The sequence below is a fragment of the Lytechinus pictus genome, chromosome 10 (assembly GCF_037042905.1).
Source record: "Lytechinus pictus isolate F3 Inbred chromosome 10, Lp3.0, whole genome shotgun sequence".
Taxonomy (NCBI): Eukaryota; Metazoa; Echinodermata; class Echinoidea; order Temnopleuroida; family Toxopneustidae; genus Lytechinus; species Lytechinus pictus.
This window is the reverse complement of record NC_087254.1, coordinates 28986603-29009026: the sequence shown is the minus strand read 5'-3', so window position 1 is coordinate 29009026 and position 22424 is coordinate 28986603. Positions and strand designations below refer to the sequence as shown.

The 22424-nt window shown below is 36.7% G+C and overlaps 1 protein-coding gene across 1 annotated transcript in view; it reads right to left on the bottom strand.

The window, feature by feature from the left end:
- Positions 1-22424, bottom strand: part of LOC129269425 (uncharacterized) — a 64790-nt gene that overhangs the window by 5552 nt on the left and 36814 nt on the right. The window contains exons 30-47 of the mRNA XM_054906922.2: positions 22184-22281; positions 21480-21717; positions 20786-21026; positions 20091-20295; positions 19278-19502; positions 17942-18029; positions 17088-17377; positions 16153-16387; positions 15064-15234; positions 13984-14180; positions 13161-13454; positions 12391-12614; positions 11393-11570; positions 10600-10777; positions 3208-3327; positions 2461-2760; positions 1733-1896; positions 172-330 (exon numbers count right to left, since the gene is read on the bottom strand). Coding sequence (XP_054762897.2) covers positions 172-330; positions 1733-1896; positions 2461-2760; positions 3208-3327; positions 10600-10777; positions 11393-11570; positions 12391-12614; positions 13161-13454; positions 13984-14180; positions 15064-15234; positions 16153-16387; positions 17088-17377; positions 17942-18029; positions 19278-19502; positions 20091-20295; positions 20786-21026; positions 21480-21717; positions 22184-22281 — 3605 coding nt within the window. The remainder of the gene's footprint in view (positions 1-171; positions 331-1732; positions 1897-2460; positions 2761-3207; positions 3328-10599; positions 10778-11392; positions 11571-12390; positions 12615-13160; positions 13455-13983; positions 14181-15063; positions 15235-16152; positions 16388-17087; positions 17378-17941; positions 18030-19277; positions 19503-20090; positions 20296-20785; positions 21027-21479; positions 21718-22183; positions 22282-22424) is intronic.

Here is a 22424-nt window from a genome sequence, read left to right as displayed (position 1 = left end):
TTGAAATCAATAAGATTTGAAAGTTTAATCTTAACCCATCCCTGCAAGCCAGTAACGGATCGAGCCAGGTTGAACACAATACCATTTCGAGGGCCACATTGTCTTTGCACAACAGTCTATTGTGTCTATTAAACCCAGCAGGATCCGAGCCGGCTGTAGCAACCAACTTACATCGTCCCACATAGCAAGGTATTGGAAGTTATGGAAGAGGGAGAAGTTCTCTCTGATGTCGCTCATCAAGCTGTTGGCTTGTAGGAGTCGGTAGAAGTAGGATGTCAGAGCTCCAGAAGCTAGACCTATAGAGACCACCTCAATAATATTCCATGGACTCTGTATATTCAACACAAAACAGTCAAAATAATAGTCACAAGATATAGTCACAGTATATAATTAAAGTCCATGACTGATTCTCAATACGCCTGTCCGTGCAATACATATATACCAATCTTTCCATTTATTTTGTTTTTAATGTACTTAATATATTTTTAAATTAATATATTATCAATTCTCAGGATTGGTAATGTTTAGCAATTTATATTCTATGACATTTCAATCAATGAATTAGATTAGGTTGTAACAGTTAGTATTTTTAATGCCCTCAAAAAATTTGTATTATAATGGTATCATGTTAATGTATTTCTCATGTTTCCTTATTTGAAATGTATTATGTTTGACAATGTATGTAATCATGTCAAATTTAGCCTTTTGGCTGCCTTGTGTATGCAATGCAATTATGAAATAAATACCATTATAGAATTGACTTCATTAGAAGTTAAAGGACAAGTCCACCCCAACAAAAAGTTGATTTGAATAAAAAGCGAAAAATCCAACAAGCATAACACTCAAAATTTCATCAAAATCGGATGTAAAATAAAAAAGTTATATTTTAAAGTTTTACTTAATTTCACAAAACAGTTATATGCACATCCTGGCTGGTATGCAAATGAGGAGACTATGACGTCATCCACTCACTACTTCTTTTGTATTTTATTATATGAAATATAAAATATTCTCATTTTCTCCTCATTGTCAAGTGATACAATGATTAATTCCTCCCTGAACATGTGGAATTAGCATTGTTTAATACTATATGGTTCAGGCAAGTTGGTCCTTATTGTCAAATCTATAAAAAATGAAATATTGTATAATTCAAACAATAAAAAACAAAAGAAACAGTGAGTGATGGACATCATCGACTGACTCACCTAGTTGTGCATATAACTGTTTTGTGAAAAAACAGCGAAACTTTAAAATGTCATAACTTTCTTATTTTACATCCGATTTTGATTAAATTTTCAGCACTATGCTAGTTTGATTTTTCTCTATTTATTCAAATCAGCATTTTCCTGGGGTGGACTTGACCTTTAAGGCATAACACAATAAGTTTTCTAAAATGTGAGAAACATGAGGAACAGTAAAAGGTTGTAAATTATATATCAAATAAGCCTGTAAATTGTAAAAATATTCAATCAACAATCAATCAATCAATCAATCAATCACCAATCAATCAATCCAATTCAATCCAGTCTTATTCAATTTCACCTTTAGGGAATACAATTTTTTTGCAAATCTGACTTTCTACACGGCTCACCACTCATGAGTCATGTTGGTAACTTACAACCAGCTTCATGAAAAGACCGCAGCTCTACCGAATCGGCTGTTGCATCTTCTTGACTTAACGCATGCACATCTGAGGTACAATAATAAGAAGAAACATTCACAGGATACTTACCTTGAAGTAAGCTTTCTTCTCTTTCTTGATCTTGCGTATTTCTCTAATTGTGTAATAAAGCTGAAGAATCACGAAGATGACTTCACCTCCCATGACAAAGTAAGCAAATGGACCGTAGTAATGGTCAAGAGTCATGGTTTGGAACTTGCTCGTTGCCAGTGCGCCTGATTGATAAGGAAAGAGGGGAGGTTTTATTTTGCAATAGTCATTCAGTGTTCCAAGTTATCAGATGTGGAAATTTCTAAAGAAATCTGACTAAAGTTCAAATCATGTAAAACTCACGATCATTTTGTCTGTCGAGGGGGAAATTATTTAAAAGACCCAAGTCCCACAATTTTTAAATGCTTGCATGGTACGGGTTATCCGACAAGGCATTTTAGACAAAAGCAGGGGAATATAGAACTGCTTTGCATTCACAATGCCTACAAAAAATTAAAACCTTCCCCCATCCACCACCTCCCCCCACTGAAAAAAAAACCCACACACACTTACACCTGAATTTGAGATAGAGCTAAATGAAGTAATTTGTAGCAGTATTCACTTTAGCTTGAGATTGCCAAATCGATTTGTTTTCTTAAAAAAAAAATACTTCTCAAATATGTATTCTGTTGCGACGCATCATTTAACGTCATTTTACGTTTAACAACGACCCTCCCGTTTGGAGGTGAGTGTCTTAACCACTATGGCACCTCAAAATCATAATCATGAGCAGTATTCTGTATACTCACCACCTGTGGGCGTGAATTCAATCACACAAAGGCTTATGATGTGGATATTGGTAGTCGGGTTGTAGACAGTAAACTCGATGAATACAGCTCTGGTTTGCTGGTCAATCCATTTCAGATCTTGGAGATACGCCAACATGGCCATATCGTCCTCGTAGTTGTTCCCAAGCTCAACGGTAAACCCTCCGCCATAGTAGATGTACTGCTCGGCCATGGCAGGGTAGGAATCTAACTCCAGCCAGCCTCGATACTTCCATGGATATGAATAACGATCAGTATCCCAGTTGGGAAGGTTCATAGGGTCTGGGAGGAGAGAGGAGGGAAGAAAGGAATTTGTTAAAATGTTATAGTTGACAGAGAGTTTAATGTAAAACATCATCATTACAACCATCATTATCATCACTCTCATCATCATCATAATCACCTTCATCATCACCATCACCACTATATCGCTATCATCATCATCATCATCATCATCATCATCATCATCATCATCATTACATCATCATCACCTTCATCATCATCATCACCATCACCACCATATCACTATCATCATTATTACCATCATCACCATCATCCTCCTTGTCATCATCTCCATCATTACAGTCATCACCATCACCACCACAATCGTCATCATTATCATCATCACCATCACCATCACCATCACCACCAACCATCATGATCATCATCATCACCATCATCCTCATCACTGTCGTCGTCATCATCATTATGCTTCTCCTCTTCACTTACCACTGTAGTTGACTGGTAGCCAACCCGGATGGTAGCTATCTTCATCATCATCTATGGCTGAATACTCATCTGTACATTTGTTGATGGCTACCTGCATGATATCCTCTACTGTGCAAGAATCTAGGATGAAAAAAGAGAAAAAACTCAATGATATACCCCCTCAATCGATGTAATGATGTAATTATGTAAGTATCCTGGTTGATGTTTCACAAAGATTTAAGTATGACTCAAAAGTCATGCTTAAGCTCCCATTCTCACATGTTATTTAATACATAAGAACATGTGGTAGCGTGCATACCAATGTGGTAGCGTGCATACCAATGCTTAGAACTTGATCACATGGTTCATTTGTACAACTGTCATGAGCCCTACAATCAAACGCTTAGTAGTAGGGGAGAGAGATAGGGTTCCCATGCACCCGAATGATATATTTTTTTAACCTACATTTTTGTAATCCTTAAGATGTGTAGTGAATGAATTTTGATGTTCCCAAAACGAAATATTGTCCCATGGGGGTTCAAATTCAAGATGGCGTCCAAAATGGCCGCCATATTCATGGGAGTTGGATTTTCGTACATAGATTCCGACACAAACATTCATTTGCCACAAAATTAGTGTCATATGAAAGATAAATAAATTTTCTACAAGTTGATACTTTTCAGGGGTGATGAAATGGTAATTCGGTTGAGATTTTAATAAAAAAAGTGCAATTTTGAGATTTTTTTCCCAAAAATTGAAAAATTGCGAAATACATGATTTACCATAAATCTAAAGAAAATAAAGGAATCGCCTCGAAAATTTCTAGAAAACTTTCTTAATATACAATTATTAAGTGGCCGAAATTCCAAATCGATGTCGTTGTTAGTCACAAACCTATCATGTCTCAAACTTGAAAATTCAATTTTCAGAAATTTTGCTTTTTTTACTGCATATCGGAGACTTGGATATATTAATGTATATTGTCACATTTTCAACCCAGAAAATGGAAATAGGCCTTCATAAAATGCAAAATTATCTATTATTTTGTTGGTAGAATTTACTACAATCCCTTTATTCTTCGATTTCAAGTCGGTTGATATAGTTTTTAAAAGAATTGAGACTTTTGGCCAAAATGTGTATGTTTTTGGTAAAAAAATTGCACATGCACTGTTATTGATCAGATTTATTATGAATATCAGTAATAAATGCACAATCTCAACATTCGATATGAAAGAGGATGTATCAACGAGAATATTTGCAGGCTTCATGCCACCATAAGTATCTTCATTTGCTTCAAATAGAAGGAAAATATGCTGAATGTATTGAGCGATTTTGCGCTAAAGTGAGGCCAAAAAGCAACCTTAGTGTGGCAGTCACATCCATGAAAACGATTGCAAAGTGATGAATGGTATGTCATTCAAATAATACAATAGTTTGGATCAGCCTCTCGCATCGATTGTGTAGGTATGACTAACACACCGTAATGTCCAGTATGTAATGTGCATGGTAATAGAAATGTATCTGATTCAGAAGGATGCAAAGACAAAAAAGGTGTTTCTGTTACATTATAAAGAAATTTATTAAATATTTTCTCTTGGAAACAATTATAAGATACACTAGCACTGCAGGTAATAGAGATGTATTTCTTACACATCAATACACAGCTCAAAGGAATATGTCGAAGCTACCCCCACTTTATCTGTATTTTGAATATATGGCCTGTATTCCTAAATCAGGTTTATCTTCGAACACAAAATTAATTTTCTACAAGTTGGTATTATTCATAGGTGATGAAAAGGTAATTCGGCTGATCTTAATAAGAAAAGTGCATTTTGAAATTGTTTTCCCCAAAAATGAAAATTTGCAAAATACTTGATTCACCATATATCTAAGAAAAATAAAGGAATTGCCTTGAAACTTTCTAAAAAACTTTCCTAATATACAATTATTGAGAAATTGATTTTTTTACTGCATTTTACAGACTTAAATTACTATATTGTCATTATCTTTACCACCCCTTCTCACCACATTGATAAGTTTTTCTAACCTTCACCTTTTCAATCCTGGAGTCGTATACTGAATGAATTTATTTTGATGTTCTGAAAACTTGAATATTGTCCCTTGGCCGCCACTTTGACGGCCATCTTGGATTCTGACAAAAGAACTCTTACAAATATTTTGAAGGTATTCTGAGTATGAGAAATTAATTGAGTGGGTTATCTTTATTATTTACAATTTAAATCAAACAATTCTGATACATTAAAGTGCCAAAAATGACAAAAACCTCTTTCTGTTGACCAATGTAAAGAAGGGGAAGGCATTTTGGAACATTGAGATGTGTATGGCTGTGTTATTAATCTATCTAATATTTTCAAAAGTAGAAAATGTGGTGACGAATCAGTACCACGGAAAAGGCCTCCAGACCTGTGAATTGCATTTTACAACTTCCAACAATTAACTTATATCATGTCAAAATGCAAGCTTTATGGTTCTTAGGGAGGACTTTGACAAACAGGCAGTCAATCTTAGAAGTCATTGGCAGGCTCATGTGCTACATTTGGGCGATCTTTTTGAGCCAATGTGATCTTGAAAGATATATTCCTGATCCAGAAGTTGTAAACTTTGGACTGGAAAAGCAATTTTGCTTGCTGCAAAATTCAAGAGAATTTTATTCTCTTTGAGAAAAAAAAAAATGGAATTTTCTTGGTTGCCATCCGGGCAACCATGATGGCAGTTTTGGTTGCCAACGTCACCCGGGCGACCGCTAATTTCGATTCCTGCTTTGGAGTGGGGATGGTGGATGGAATTTCCCTCACGTGTGATCCGTTCCTTCCCAAGATTCCTCCGTTTGGCTTTGATACTTCGTAAGACCTGGGTTTCTCACAGACTTTGGATGCTTTAGCTGGTATCCAAGTGTGTCATCTTGGATGTATAACTCTCACTGGCTGTCCTACATGCAGAGGTGGTAGATCAGAACTTGCATGTCGATAATGCACTTCCTTCACCTTGCCTTGCCTATTCAAGAGAAAATCAGTGGCAGTAGAATCTCTCGAGAAATAGTGACTTGATAATGTGGTTCTGATGGGTCTACCAAATAACATTTCTGCTGGTGATCTAAAGTAAATTTCGACTGGTGTTGCTCTCAGGTTTATCATTGCTAGTTGACTGTCTTGGCCAGTCTGAGAACATTTTGTCAACAGATTCTTGACTGTACGAACCATCCTCTGAGCTAATCCGTTTGATCTTGGATAGTGTGGAGAAGAAGTAATGTGCTTGATATTCCACTTCTTTTTTTTTCTGCTGCCTTGCTTGATGTTTCTGGCATGTTTCACTCTGCTTTATCAACTGGTCGATGTCCTCGTTGATGTTTGACAAGAACACTGTCTCACAGCAAATCAGCTGGTACTTTCGATTCCCATGTGTCCTAGCTGAAGCTGTCCAAGGATATCATTCCTCAGTGACTTCGGTACGATGACTTGACTTCCCGTGAAGAGTATTCCATGTGATAATCCGATGTTATCTCTATACGACCAATACTGCATAAGGGATTTCAATAACTCTTGGATTGTTTCAGGCCAACTCTTAGTAACTATCTGCCATAATGATCTAGGTATTGGATCATTAGCTGTTTCTCTCTGAAGTTCTGTCCTCTTGTGTTTTCCGAAGAGTAATAAGTCGATCGCATATGCGAATCTTTTTCCTAAGAGCAGATGGATTTCACTCCGACACCTAACGGTACATCGAATGCTTCCTTGGGATTACAAAGTCAACTCAATGAATCGGAAAGAATCATGTTGTTTCCAGGTCGGTAATTGACTTGAAACCTGTTTCCTTGGACTTTGATTATAAGCGATCGCTGTAGATGCGGCAGTGCACTTGTAAGAGTTTTTTCCATATAATTTTCAGTGGTCTGTGATTGATTATGACTGTGAATTCCTTCTTGAACTGATCTTATAGAAGCGTTTGATACCAAACATTAGGACTAAGATTTCCCTCTATGTTTGAGTAGTTGGACTGTGCAGTGGAAAGACTTTGGATGCAAACGCAGCAGGTTACCATCCTGAAGCAAGGCATGCTCCTAGATCTTTCATTGATGTATCCATCTCGACAGGCCTCTCTCTCTGGGTCATAGAACTGTAGGCATGCACCTGATGATACTGCACATTTCAGGCTGTTCAAGGAATGTTCATGATCATCGTCCCAGATGAACGGTACTTCCTTGTGGAGAAGTTATAGAAGTGGTGCTGACTTTTCCCACAAATTAGGAATATATGCTGCTAGGTATTTGAACAATATTAGGCATTTCTGAACATCATCCTCTTCGTCCTTGGGTAATAGTACTTGGGTAATGTGTTGGCTTCTACCTTGCTAGGATCTGAGTAGATATCTGATCTAGTGCACTTAAAGCCAAAAAAGTTGATAGCTTCTTTCTTGATTGTGCACTTGGAGCTGTTGAACACTGAGCCTTCTTGCTTTGCCGTCTCCATGAACAAGTACCGATTCTTGTCGTGTTCCTCCACGTTGATCTTGTCCTTCAATTAATGTGCTGCACTTGCGTGGTGCGTCTATGGTAGGTTTAGCGATGTCCTTGACATGAAGCATCTTTTTTCCTTTGAAACTACCAATAGCATCGAACTGCTCTGGAAATGCTTGTTCGAGATCCTCATCACTTGTGATAAGTATTTGTTCAGGTTTAGGGTTAGGTGTTGGTGTGTCATGATTGTACATTGAGTAAATTGTGATAATTCCAAGGTCAGTGCAACCTAACAACCCAAGGATAGCTGAAACCTTGACATCTGGTACATAGAATGTCTATGTTGACCATTTTGGACTGTAACATTTTATGTCAAATTAGTGTACCTTTACATTTAATTGGAATCTCACCATAAGCTTCAAGTTTTACAGGTGTTTGTTTCACTAATGATTCCCACTTTGAACTTTATATTTCCTTGGCGTACGGACTATGATAGTGTTAGTACTTGCACTTGAGTCAACTCTTAGGTAGAGCTTATGTTGACCGGCTCTGTGGGAATATGTAAATGTTAGCAAATGCTACTGTGCCTTCTGAATTTACAACTGTGTGTGGCCCATTGGTATGTATTATGTCAAATTATGCAAAGTTGGATAGACTGCCTTTAGACTGATAATGATCAGGATCTGTGATAGTATCGTGTGCTGTGTCCATTTCGCTGATTGGTAAACGACCATCACATACCATGTCAGATCGTCGGTCATCTGAACTACGTTATGGTTTTCAACTATGATCACTTTTTGACTGACGACAGAATTACCCCCAATGATTTTTACTGTGGAGAGCAAATTCCATTAATATTGACCCCCAAATGGTTCATAGTTGTCTGAGAATGATAATTGAGGTTTTTTCCTTCATTATGAAAGCAAACGGAACAGAGTTGTAAACATAAGAGATATACAATAAACAGAATATTGGCTCTTCATAAATTTAGAAAAGAGTTAGAACGTGTTGGAAAATAAACCTGATTTTGGAATCCAGGCCATAGATTCAAAATACAGATAAGATGGGGGTAGCTTTGACATGTTCCTCTCAGTTATGTATTGATATGTCAGATCTTCATCTCTATTACCTGCAGTGCTAGTGTATCTTATAAATGTTTCCAAAAGACTTCAATAAATAAATTTCTTTATGATGTAACAGAAACACCTTTTTTCCCTTTACATCCTTCTGAATCAGATACATTTCTATTACCATGCACATTCTATACTGTACATTACGGTGTGTTCGTCATACCAACACAATCGATGCGAAAGGCTGATCAGAGCATTGTATTATTTGAATGGCATACCATTCATCACTTTGCAATCGTTTTCATAGGTGTGACTGCCACACCGAGGTTGCTTTTTGGCCTCACTTTAGCGCAAAATCGCTCAATACATTCAGCATATTTTCCTTCTATTTGAAGCAAATGAAGATACTCATGGTGGCATGAAGCCTGCCAATATTCTCATTGATACATCATCTTTCATATCGAATGTTGAGATTGTGCATTTATTACTGATATTCATAATAAATCTGATCAATAACAGTGCATGTGCAATTTTTTTTAACCAAAAACATACAAATTTTGGCCAAAAGTCTTAATTCTTTTAAAAACTATATCAACCGACTTGAAATCGAAGAATAAAGGGATTGTAGTAAATTCTACCAACAAAATAATAGATAATTTCGCATTTTATGAAGACCTTTTTCCATTTTCTGGGTTGAAAATGTGACAATATACATTAATATATCCAAGTCTCCGATATGCAGTAAAAAAAGCAAAATTTCAGAAAATTGAATTTTCAGGTTTGAGACATAATAAGTTTGTGACTAATAATGATATCAATTTGGAATTTCGTCCACTTAATAATTGTATACTAGGAAAGTTTTCTAGAAATTTTCGAGGCGATTCCTTTATTTTCTTTAGATTTATGGTAAATCATGTATTTCACAAATTTTCAATTTTTTGGAAAAAATTCTCAAAATTGTACTTTTCTCATTAAAATCTCAGCCGAATTACCATTTCATCACCCATGAATAGTATCAACTTGTAGAAAATTTATTTATCTTTCACATGACACTAATTTTGTGGCAAATGAATGTTTGTGTCGGAATCTATGTACGAAAATCCAAATCCCATGAATATGGCGGCCATTTTGGACGCCATCTTGAATTTGAACCCCATGGGACAATATTTCGTTTTGGGAACATCAAAATTCATTCAATAAACATCTTAAGGACTACAAAAATGTAGGTTAAAAAAATATATCATTCGGGTGCATGGGAACCCTACCTCCCTACCAGACTATAGCTTTATGGCTTTAAAACACTCCTCTCTTTCATAGTTTGTAGTATTCCATACAATTAATGAAGTGTAAGCATTATGGGCCTAATGGAAAAAGCACAGCATAAGTAATAATTATAATAAAAATAAGAGAACTTTGGAGTAGAGTCCCTGCACATTACACTATCCTTTGCAATATGATTTCCAAACAAATAGTAATCACATTTTATATAAATATGTCAACCTATAAAATCTTCATGGTCAAAGTTCAGAATGTGGTATGAATACTGAAATCAACTTTCCAGTCCATTTCAAGCCTCACTGTAGGAATAAAAGCAGATTCAATTCCAAATCATAATGACATCATCATCGGCTACAACTAGAAGCCGATTTGGACTTCACTCTGACCAGCAACGTAGAAGTTTGAGTTTAGTATTATTAGCATTATGTCAAACTTCAAATTAAATAATTTCACTTTTTGGAACTTTCACATTTAATGCAGAACGCAATTTGTTTAAAAATAGGGTTGTATCAGACCGTAGAGTGTGCGGTGGGCTAAAACCATGGGTGGATTGGTGATAATACCTGCAACTAAACACTGATGATGTTTTACCTGAATAGACGCGCACTTGTCTGAGACGAGCTGTACCCAGGAGTACATGAGCTCTGTCTGTGATGAACTTCTGCTGGGTGTGAGCTGGGTCTGGTTGGCCATTGTAGTGATTACCAGGATAAAGAGATGGGACCAATGTCTCCTCAAAATACTGCCAAGCATTTGCTCTGCTACCAACCTATCAAATAGCATGTATAATAATGATAGTCGTAATACTCACAGAGATTGTTTTGAAAATAAAACCAAATACAGTAATGATCATCACAATATTCCTTGTATAGTAATCGACAGTTTGTAGATATACCCTCTAAATAGAATTCTTAGACCATTGAAATATCATATTTGATGTTTTGCAATAGAAATGAATGCATTTTGGTGAATTATTTCAAGCTTTTTAAGGTTGACCCCTCCCCCCAAAAAATACAAGTCTGAAATATAATAGTTTAAACAAAATCTGTGCTGAATAAAGGAAGCAAGTGACATGTTATCCAAATTGAGTTTTGACTGTATTTATATATTATAAATCAATGTCTTCTTGGACAAACTTCATAGAAAAGCAATGATCCTGCTCTGAGATATGACTGGTTAACAATCATGGTAATGCATTGTCATCTAAGTAAATAAGTAATATTTTGGGGCCTTTTTACAGGAAAATCATGTAAATGACAGACACATTCTGCTCTTTTACAGGAAACCATATTTTTGTTACTTCTTTCCTTTATAGCCAGAGTAGGGCAGAATGGCCCACTCTTGTGAAGTTCTGAGGTGAAAAGTCAGTACTCATTCCACTTACATTATCTAGGGTTCTGATGCCGTGATACTGGGCACCTGAGAAGGTATTGGTGACGGACTGCAGGACACCAAAGCTGTTCTGATCACGACTTCCATACGAGATGAGGAACATGATGTAAAGGTAGAACATGTACACGGATATCTCCTTCAGGATCTCCATCATCTGGATCTCTTTGAATCTGAAGAACGCGGACAGAAAAGGGGGGAAAAAAAGATGGAGATGGTAAAAAGTGGTTTATTCTCCCCAAAACTACTGTTTAAAAAGCAATTGGCAATTTTTCTGTGCTGCTGTTAACATACATTTACACTGATGTCATACCCATATGTAATAATCTCCATCACTTTTTCCATTATCATCAAATCATCATCAAATGCATTCAGTGGGGGATTTTCAAGTACTGAACTTTTTGGAATACTAATGTTGCTGTTGCTAGGCTAACAATTAACACCATCCACAACACCCAATTTGAAACAAAGTTGGTGGTACATGTTTTGTCACCTCCAATGCTAATATCAACATCAACACCATACTTGGAATGACCATCTTCACTGATGTAAATTCCAAAGTCATATTGCAAGATTCGTTCAGCAGGATGATTTTTCACCCTTGAAAAAAAAAAGGAAATAACTTACTTATAACCCAGTTCGATAATGCAATTGGTATTATTCGGTAAACCTCCAAGTCGCATTTGGAGCTAAATTCAGAAGCCTGATTCATTCTTAACACAAGATTTAACACTAACACCAACACCAAGCTCAACACCAACACTGAAAAAAAAAACATGATTGACATCACAGTGTGCTTCCTAATCACCTAGTTTCTCTCGTCTCTCCTATGTATCTGATTTGGAGCTCAGTTCTGAAGACTGTTTTACACTCTCAACACCAGCACTACCATCAACACCAGCGCTACAATCAACACTAATATCAACACAAAATAAATGTCAACATCAACACTATACACCATGTTTGACATCAGCCAGAGTGCTTCCTAATCACCTTGTTTCTCTCATCTCTCCTAATGTATCTTCATCAGGAGGTTTGACAGGACACAGTAGTTTCTGCTGCTCCAGCTGCTCCAGTTTCTCAGGATCCTTCAGCTCATCCTCTGTCAACCTCTCATGGATGAACTCCTCATCCTCCTTCAGAGCCGGAGACTTGGATTCGTCCTCCTTGTCAGGTTTCTTGATCACCAGGGCAAAGAACGTGGCCAAGCACAGCACCTATGAGGCAAAATCCAACGACAACATTTTCAGTAATAAAGTACGGCAAGTCAGAGTGAACAAGTATACAAACTAAAAAATCAAATACATTTTTCATAATGATTTCATCTGTAATTCTGTATATCATCAATAGAACTATCACTTTTTATCATGGCAAGTCGGAGTGAATACAAAACTAACAAATATTCAGCTTCATGATAATTTCATCTGTAGATCATCAATATTTTTTTTGTTCAGAGAGGGTTGACACATATGTAGGTCATTCTCATGCCCACAATAGAATACAAGGTGTGCCATTACGCCTTCATACCGAGTCATCCTTTGCCACGGAAACCTTCAGAAATTTATACAAAAATATCTTTATTATAACTTCTTCAGTTATTTTGTATCATGCGCAATGTTCGCCTACCAGTCAATTCTGAGTAGCTATAAACAAATCTTTAAACAGATTTTCTGGGACACAAGTATTTAATGATTCTTTAAAACATATGCAATCTATACTATGACCCAAATTGAATTCCACCAATAAAGATAATTTTCTAATACCTTTATAGGCTGTGATATGAGGATATCTTGAAATAGAGAGAAGCAGATAGACTTGAGCCATTCCGTGGCCTTCTGTGGTCCAAATCCTCCAGCCACCTCAACGGTCAACCAAAAGGCCACGCCTACTGTTCCATATCCAACAATCCAGCCAATAAATGCACATTGCCATGGTAATGCAAACTTTTCCTTCTTCTTCTTCGTATCGGTTTTCTTGAGGCCAGCAACGAGATGGAAACCGTCGTCTGATTTCTTTCCATCAAATTTCTTTTCACCATCTTCCTCTGCTTTAGCTTTCTGCATAGGAATTACAGGAAAGAAAGATTGATAATAATAAAAGCATTTATCACCAACAATGAATAACACAATAAAGCATAAAATATGTAGATAAAACCTTACATGACACCAACACAATATAAATACATAAACAAATTATCGAATGAATAGGGCATGCCTAGAAAAGAAAGTGAATTGTGTCATTGCTAATTACCTATGAAATCAATGTTATCATAACAAGGATCATGATCGATATTAGTTTTATTATTATGCTTTTTATTATTTACATCGCCATTATTATGACTATCATTGATATCATCAATGTAATTATCATAGTCATTCTTATCATAATACTAATATCATCATCATTATCAATCATCATTGTCATCATCATCATCATCATCATCATCAATGTTATAGTAATAAGGCCAGGGTGACAAAACCAAAAGTACTACAGGAGAAAGGATAAAAATGCTAACAAAACAATAAGACAAAAATCAAACATACTACAATTATATTATTCCTTTCAACAACTTCTCTTGATTCCTACCTCTTCTTCATCCTTTTCTTTGTTGTCCTCCTGGAATCTGATGTTGCGGCTTCTAGCTGACTTAAGCAGTCTCTTGGAATCATCTCCAGTGTTTAGGAAGTCGAGTTGTCTTCCTAACTCATCCTCTGCTTTCTCATCCATCCTTTCTTTTTTATCTTGCTCAATCTCTTCTTGAGTTTTCTGGGCATCTTCAGTGGCTAGAAAGATTTAAAAATAGTGAGAGACCTTTCATAAAAGTATTTTCTTCACAAACAGTGTTATATGTAGCTCAACAAGTATGGTTACAATAGAATATTTCAAATAAAAAGCAACTAAAGTATCAGCATCATATCACTAGTAGTAGCATCTGAATATTCCTCCTCCTCCTCCTCAAAATATCACCAATTCAATCTTCACTACAATCAAAATGCATTTTCACTTCTTCCTTCTTCCCTCCTCCTCTCCCTTTATCTCATTCTCCTGCACTGTCCTCCCTTTTCCCTCCTTTTCTCCTTCTTTTCTCCTCCTATTCCACCTATTTTATCCCTCCTCCCTGTCATCGTCCTCCTCCAATTCATTCTCCTCCTTGTTCTTCAGAATTTTCTTATCCTCTAACCCTAATCATTACTGGTAGGAATACCTTGAAACATCAAGCACCTGATCAGGATGGTTCTGCTACAGCTTGTGTAATACTGTGCATCACTATGAAACATTGCATAAATTTGAACAACAATCATGGTGTGGATTTATAAAGCACACACAGTCCAAAGACGCTCCTGGTGCTAAGCCCAGTATTAACAGCTTTCATATTTAGACAAGCTTCAAATATACATTTAAAAAAATCTTCTAATTAATATTACATATTAATATTACACTACCAGTATATAAATGTTGCATATTATTACCCCTATCCCTTTCAGGTGAGCGTTTCATGAAAGGACTTGTCAGACGTTTTAGCCGACAAGTACCATTTTATCCGACAGTTACCAATAGTAACATTGCTTCTCATCCAATCAAAATCAAGAAAAGTTGTCAGATCTGACAACTTGTCAGACAAAAATATTGATGAACCATTCCCCTGATCTTTCAATACTGTCTTACCTGGCTTCTTCTTTCTCCTCCAACACCAATTAATCTGATCTGGAGGGGGCTTTGACAGGCGGAACATCTGCACCACGATGAGATTAGCAGGGAACACCATCAGAGAGCTTATCACACCCACTGTAATCTCAGCGATGGAGACTGAGATAGGACCAATGGTAAACCCACCACCTGAAGAAAAACAATGAAAGTAATCTTCATTTGACTGTCATCAGAGAATATATGTGACCTACCACCCCCAAACCACCAATAAGTCGCCAGGTAAGGTTCTCTGTAAATAGCCAAAATAGTAATTTAGTCTCCAAATATCAAAAATTAAAAAAACAGCTATTCTGAAAGAACAATTCTTCTTCTTCATAATGTGAAAATTTGAAAGTCAGGAAATTAGTCGGGAAATTTGATAAAAAAAGATACAAGAGTTTCTTGGACACTACTTTTTCGGACTGCTTGGAAATTTCACTGAGATTACACAGTATGCACATCTCATGCTTGAGTGAACCCCAAATTTCATACCTTGTTTTCTCCTTATTTTTTAAGCTCTTGCTGAATTTCCTCTGCATTTAATCAAGTACTTGTAATGGTTATTGTTGGTCAATTTCAACATATTATATATCATTTTAAAGCTTAGGAAATGAATTTTCAGGCTCAATAAAAATCTCAATATTCATTTTGGTCGTCTTATTGTTAGTTTTGGGGTGGCAGGTCACATATAATTATAATTTTCCCACTTTGAATCAACTGCAGTTCTGACCTTGATCTGACTTGTACCATAATTCAGTCGATCATTTGGGTATTGAAATTAAAAGCATTATCATCAAGATATCTTTGAATGAATAATACATTCAAGAAATACTTGGGTGGTATCTAATATTACACTGTATTCTACAAGGGAAAATGATATAGTTAGGCAATTCTAGCCATTTACCCACTTAACATCATTCAAAGAATATTATAATACTCTTAGCATGGATATGATAGGGTTGTACATTGACACTATGTAAAACATGTTTTAACAGCATGGCCATTCATGTTAATCATATCTTACAAAGTTACTAAATCACTTTAAAAGCATCAAGAATCAATATCTACCTGAGCCACTGGTCACATCAATGCCATAGAAGAAAATATTAGCCATCATGCTTGAGAACAGAAGTGACAGACAGCACAGAGCACGCTGACAGCGGGTGAAGGTGCTACGGGCTGGACGAGCAAAGACCGAAAACCAGAGATGACCGTCGGTCAGGTTACGACGGGTCTTGCTGTAGAACAGGTAACCAAAACCAGTCAGTTCACTCTTTCCAGCAACAGGGATCACACGCTCAATCTGGAAAGAGATAAATATGTTCATTGGATTAAAAACAAGCTCTCAAGTGTACTAGGTCGTTAATAGTCATAGAGCAATAAGATGGAATTATTGAGATATGGAAACCACCATTGCAATTCAATCCATGTATGTGCATGTGCATTAATATCTAAGGACACATCTCGGAATCCAGCTAAAAAATCTCAATGTCAGTCCAAGATGATAAGGCAATTAATTGTTTTGGGTGACTTCTTTACCTGCCTTGCAGCCCATGAAATTACCTTATTCACAACAGTAGTTTCTAAAGCAATTTGTTAATTACACAATGTCTGGCCAGCTGGAATGCATTGGTCTGACATCGTAAATCAATCTTTAGATTTACCAAAATGTTACAGCCTGTATTCTGAAGTGCACTTTAACTTTGTATATGCCTGTGTCAAACATTTGTCTACAATGTCCGCTTTTGGTAAGTTCACTGGGATATTTTCCATGATTTAGTGTTGAAGACGACTACAGTATTTATCATTTCATAATGGTTTGTAATGCTTTGAGTCCCAAATATGATGAAACAATGATTATCAAATTATGGAGAATCATGACATATTTTGCTATCCATATTTAAACCACAAATGTAGACCACGATTTGAATTAAACCGAAGTTTAGCATACAGGCCTACAATTTTTTTGTTACTTCTCTCCACCTAGGAGAAGCAAAACTAACCTGTCCGTCATCTTCCTCCACAGCTAGCCAGCGATCACACATAAAGTAATACATCTTGTCAGTCTCCAGATCCTTGATAACCAGTCTACTCAGTGCCCAGGAGGGATACTTGCCGCTGTTGTCATGCCAGATACGTACATGCATCAGGTTGCCAAGGTGACGGGGTGCGGACATAATGAAGGAGTCGATGCCGCCTCGCTGGAAGGTACGTCGTTTGGGGTCGATGAGGAGGCGGGGCCGCGACTCCTCCGCCTCGCCCGTTATTATCAGGGAGACCTTGGCAGTGGTAGCTGGGGAGAGAACCAACAAAATAGAGAACTGAGTCCATTTTCATAACCTTGCGTCTTAAGCGTCTTCACATATGTGGTTACAAATTATGCCTCATTCGAGATCTTGGACGATGTATACACATATCAATGGTATTGAAATAAATGATATTCATTCAGTGCTGATGCATTTCTAGTGTGACATCCCAAAGTTTACAGAAATCTTGGCCATATAGAAGCCTTTTATGTTGGCAAAATGTAGTCAAAATTTGAAAATCCAGGGCTTAAAAAGGTGGTCTTGATAGTTTATGTATTTCAAACAGATGATAATTTGGACAGGGTATTTGTATAGGTAAATATTCTGCTAAGGGAACTGAAAATGTGAGACCTTGGTTTCTTACAGTTAAACCTACACACAAGTGGTTGCTCCCTCATTATCATTGTCATCATTACCGTCGTCATTGTCATTATCATCATCATCATTATCGTCATAGTCATTATCATCGCCACCATCATTATCATCATCTTCACTATCATCATTATCATTATCATCATCATCGTAAATATCAATATTATTATGATACTTACATGCTCCAGACCGCATTCCAGTGAATACAGTGATTTCATAACTGTAATGATCTCTCGGGTCATTATCAATCAGTGGGGTTGCACCAGCCTGATAGATAAATAATTGAAAAGTATGAATTCAGATCAAACTGAAACTCGCTATCAATGTGGAGGCTTCACTATACACATGTATTCTTTTGTGGGTATATGTTTGGTCCTAGGCAAGTCCTTTTCAGGATCAAACATATGCTGATAAAAGTATACGTGGTGTACCGTGATTCCTCCATGTTGATTCATTCTTTGCAATAAAAACCTTCAGAAGTTACTCATTCTCATAATGCATCAAATTGACAATGATAAAATCCAAGTTGGCACTTCCATAAAGTATGTGCACCCAACCCCCTACATGTACATGTATATGCCTTCCTGAAACTGTTTGTCTCTACATTCTAGTTCAAATGACAAGTTGTGATAATCTTAAAATTTTTTCATGACTTGAGCAGTTCAAAAAGTGACATAATAACTAAGAAAAATGGAGGCAGACGTACAAAAAGTTGATTACTTCATGGAAATGCCCACAATTAGGTAATCCAAGGAAAATATTGAATATAAATTCATATATTTCATCAAAACATACATGTAGGATTACAAAGTTTGGATCTGAGCATCCTCTAGTTTGGCATCAGAAAAGGCTGCTAACAGTGTCAGGTATTTGACAGGAAAAGACAATGTCATATTCAGTGTTGACATTTGGTGTTTGTGTCAGGAAAATTTTAACACCAGCCATAGCATGGTTTGTAAGATGACGCCAGTGCTATTAAACAGTCTGGCCTTATTAGGTGCTGTGGTAAAAATAATGTAAATGCTAGTTTTAACTTTGAATCTGCCCTTAAAACACATTTTTTCCTCTGTAATCTATTCCTCTATTTTCCTTGAATGAATACCTGATAATTAGTGTTCTTAGGTACTCTGTGTGCTATGGCCCTTATTTTATATTCTGCCCTTCTAAATATTCATTATTATTATTGTCACTATTTTGTGAACCCACACTTGGTGTTAGGTTAGGCAGCCACATTCATGCTCTCAACATCACCACCAACACTACACCAAGAACCAAGACTGGGCATGAAATCATCTCATGTTCTCTTACCTAGACCAGATCCCTCAGATCATTCTCATAAGCCCATAGGAAGAAAGTAAGATAAACTGAAAAATATATTCATTTTGTGATCACAAACTTGGTGTACATGTATGAGTTATGCTTGACCGCTTGATACATGAGCTCAACACTAACACCAACACCAACATCAACACCAAGCACTAACACTGAACTTGAAATCATCCAACGTTATCTTACCTTGACCAAATCCCTCTGGTCTTTCTTGTAAGCCCATAGGACGATGGTAAGATAGACTGAAAACATGCAGACCATGAAGACAAAGACTACAGGATTCTCATTGAGTTTGGAGAAAGCTGATTGAGACAGGTCAATGGAGTTCATAGGGACCTCAAAACCACCACCGAATGAGGTCAAATGGGTGCAGAAACACTGGGTGTTCAGCAAACGAGAATTTGGACCAACCTAGAACATACAAGATAATAAAATCATCTAACCAATAGGAAATATGCTAAAGTTAGCCAATATGCTATAGTATAAAAAACTTGTTCATGATTTCAGACATACTGAGTACAAGCACAGACAACATTCATGGTTTTGTTTTCATACCATATGCACGTACGGTTATATACAGAAGAGAAAATTTAGCAGTAATGGATAGGTGTAATAAGCAAAAAATAAAATCAGAGCTAAAGTTACAGCTTATACAGTATTATACTGAGAAGAGAAAGGAGCAACATACATGTATGGAAACTGGATCACTAAAGACAATAAACATGTACCTGGGTCTTCATACCTCCGTTATCATCCCTGCGCTTGGTTCAGAGACCGTCGGGTCCAAACCGCATGTGAAGTATCATATGAAGGGTAAAGACAGAAGGTTAGTGACTCATCATGAGAGCACTGTAACAGCTATTATGGATTTTGGTGATATATATCAAAGTCACTTTTCATAACTTAGCATTGATATCTAGGGGAGATTTGAATCATAAGTATTGGTTACATAAGTATTGATAACCCATCTAACAATTGAATAGAAGTAAGGACACTAACCTCACAACCATCTGTGGCCCAATCATCATTCTCCTCATCATAGAACTGACACTTGCTTGTGAAGGGTCTGATACGGTAATGAACAGGCCAGAATGCTGTGTTGATATCAGCATCCGCTCCCAGGTATTCCCCGATAGAGCTCTCATTGGCTCCTCCGATTGATTTGACTCCCACGTAGACGTGGGCCGTGGATCCATTAAAGTAACTAGTATTGAAAACATAAGGGAAAAGTGTATTTGCAATATATGGGCTTTGTGACGAAGGCCAATCAAATTTTGTTAAGTTCTTTTAAAGAACTACTATTATACGGATGATTTTCTTTTTACTGTTACAAAGGATTTAAGTTATATTAGCTACATATAAAATCTCTAGAAAAATTATGAACAGGACACCTGCATGTCAAAACACCATTAACAACAACATAAGGACATTCTCATCATTCATTTTAGAGCTTATCATAGGATTCAGAGCAGAGAAAGGAGTGTGATTGATCTAATCACACTCAGCTATGAAAGGCCTGCAGTGCCATAATCCAATTTCTATGGGTGTATGCAATTATGCTTAACTCATTATAAAAGCCCTAAAAATGCTCATTTTTTGTTTACATACTGAGATTCTGATCAAATGTACCGTTTTAAACAATTACTAATTAAGTAATTAAAAATGTCCCTTTTTAATGTGATTTGGACACCTACCTGTCTAAGATAGTATTACTGAGGAAGCATACATCAGGATCGGGATAATCCAGCTCTCCGCAACCTGTCCCATTACCCTGGTAGGGAATAGGGTGCGGCAGGGTGCAATTGAAGTCATATATGTCAATAGAGGGGGGTCTTCCCATCCTGATGTAGAGTTCAAGGGTCACATTGTCTGCCTTGGTTCCATTCCAGTTTAACGGGATGGCTTCAATGTGAAGAGCAGCATGTCCGGGGGCCACTGTTACAACACGAACAGAATCAAATTTTGATAAAGAATTCTAGAAGAGTGTTTCTTCACAGCCAGAGTTGGATGGCACAACAAAGGGCTGGAAATTGTATATTTTGGGTGGGAAATTCAAGCATCCGCTGAAGAAATTGTTTATGTAATGACAGAGGAAAGTAACCTTCCTAAGACTACAAACAAAAACTTGTGAAGTACTTTAAATTAAGTTTTCACAGAGAAGAACTGTACTTCAAATAATCTTATTAAACATGTGATGAATGATTAATTTCATATCGATTGCTTATAATGTCCTCATTAGTTTCAACTATAATTTATGTAACTGCAAATAATAAAACCACCACTTTGTGTCATTTATAAGATAAGCTTCAACTAGCTTCATGGAAACCACTTAGGTCTTTACATTCAAGAATTCAAGCCATTTTCACAAATCAATTATAAATGACTTACTGAGGACATGAGAGAGCATCCTCTCGTTCTGAGGCTTGGTGACATTGTAGATGGTGACTAGACTGTCCACATCAATTTGGTCCTCGGCTCGTTGGATCCAGACCTCGATAGGTTCAGCAAGGTCTTTGATCTCCAGCTTCCCACCAGTAGCATTGTTGAAGGATAGGGCTGCGGTCTCGCCCTGGACCGTGTTGGAGTTGTTGGACCAGGTCTTGGAGTTGGTCTTCTCCATTAGAGACTACAGGATCATTGAAAATCAGAGAGAAAGTACAGAATGGTTCAATTTATCAGGCCATAAGACCTGTTCCATCGAATTTCCTTTGCTTTAACCACAGAATTCTTGAAAGTCAGAGCTGCAGTCGAAACCTAAAACATTGAAGACTACATCGGAATTAATAAATCAAATAAAAAATAAGATCTGTACTTCTAAGATATAATACAATCATTTTTTTCTGAATGCATACCAATATTCACTTCCAACCCTTCTTTCATTACAGGTTTTCTCCTCCAACTTTTCTCCTATAATTTTTTCATTTTTAGATTAAGATATATTGAAAAAAAGAATAAAACAAACTTTGAAAAAAAAATCTAAAAGAAATATGTGTTTGTCGCAAATACATGAAGCATCGCAAACATGTAGGTAGCCTAAAATGGGGTTTTCCTAGGTAAATTAGGTTCAGTATGAATGAGCTAAGATATCCTACCTGAGCATCTACAGATGAAGAGGAGCCATTCCCACTGCCAAACAAAGTCTCTGCCATTGGAAGCTTAAATCCAGATCCACATTGTGCTCCATATTGTTCTGAGAGAAGGGAAGAGAGAGAGAGAATAAAAAAAGTTATCCCTAAAAATCACATTACTATTCGGTCTTCCTAATGGTATAATCTCATAACAACCCAATATTATTGTCTTTATCCTTCAATTGATACTATATCTGACCTATGT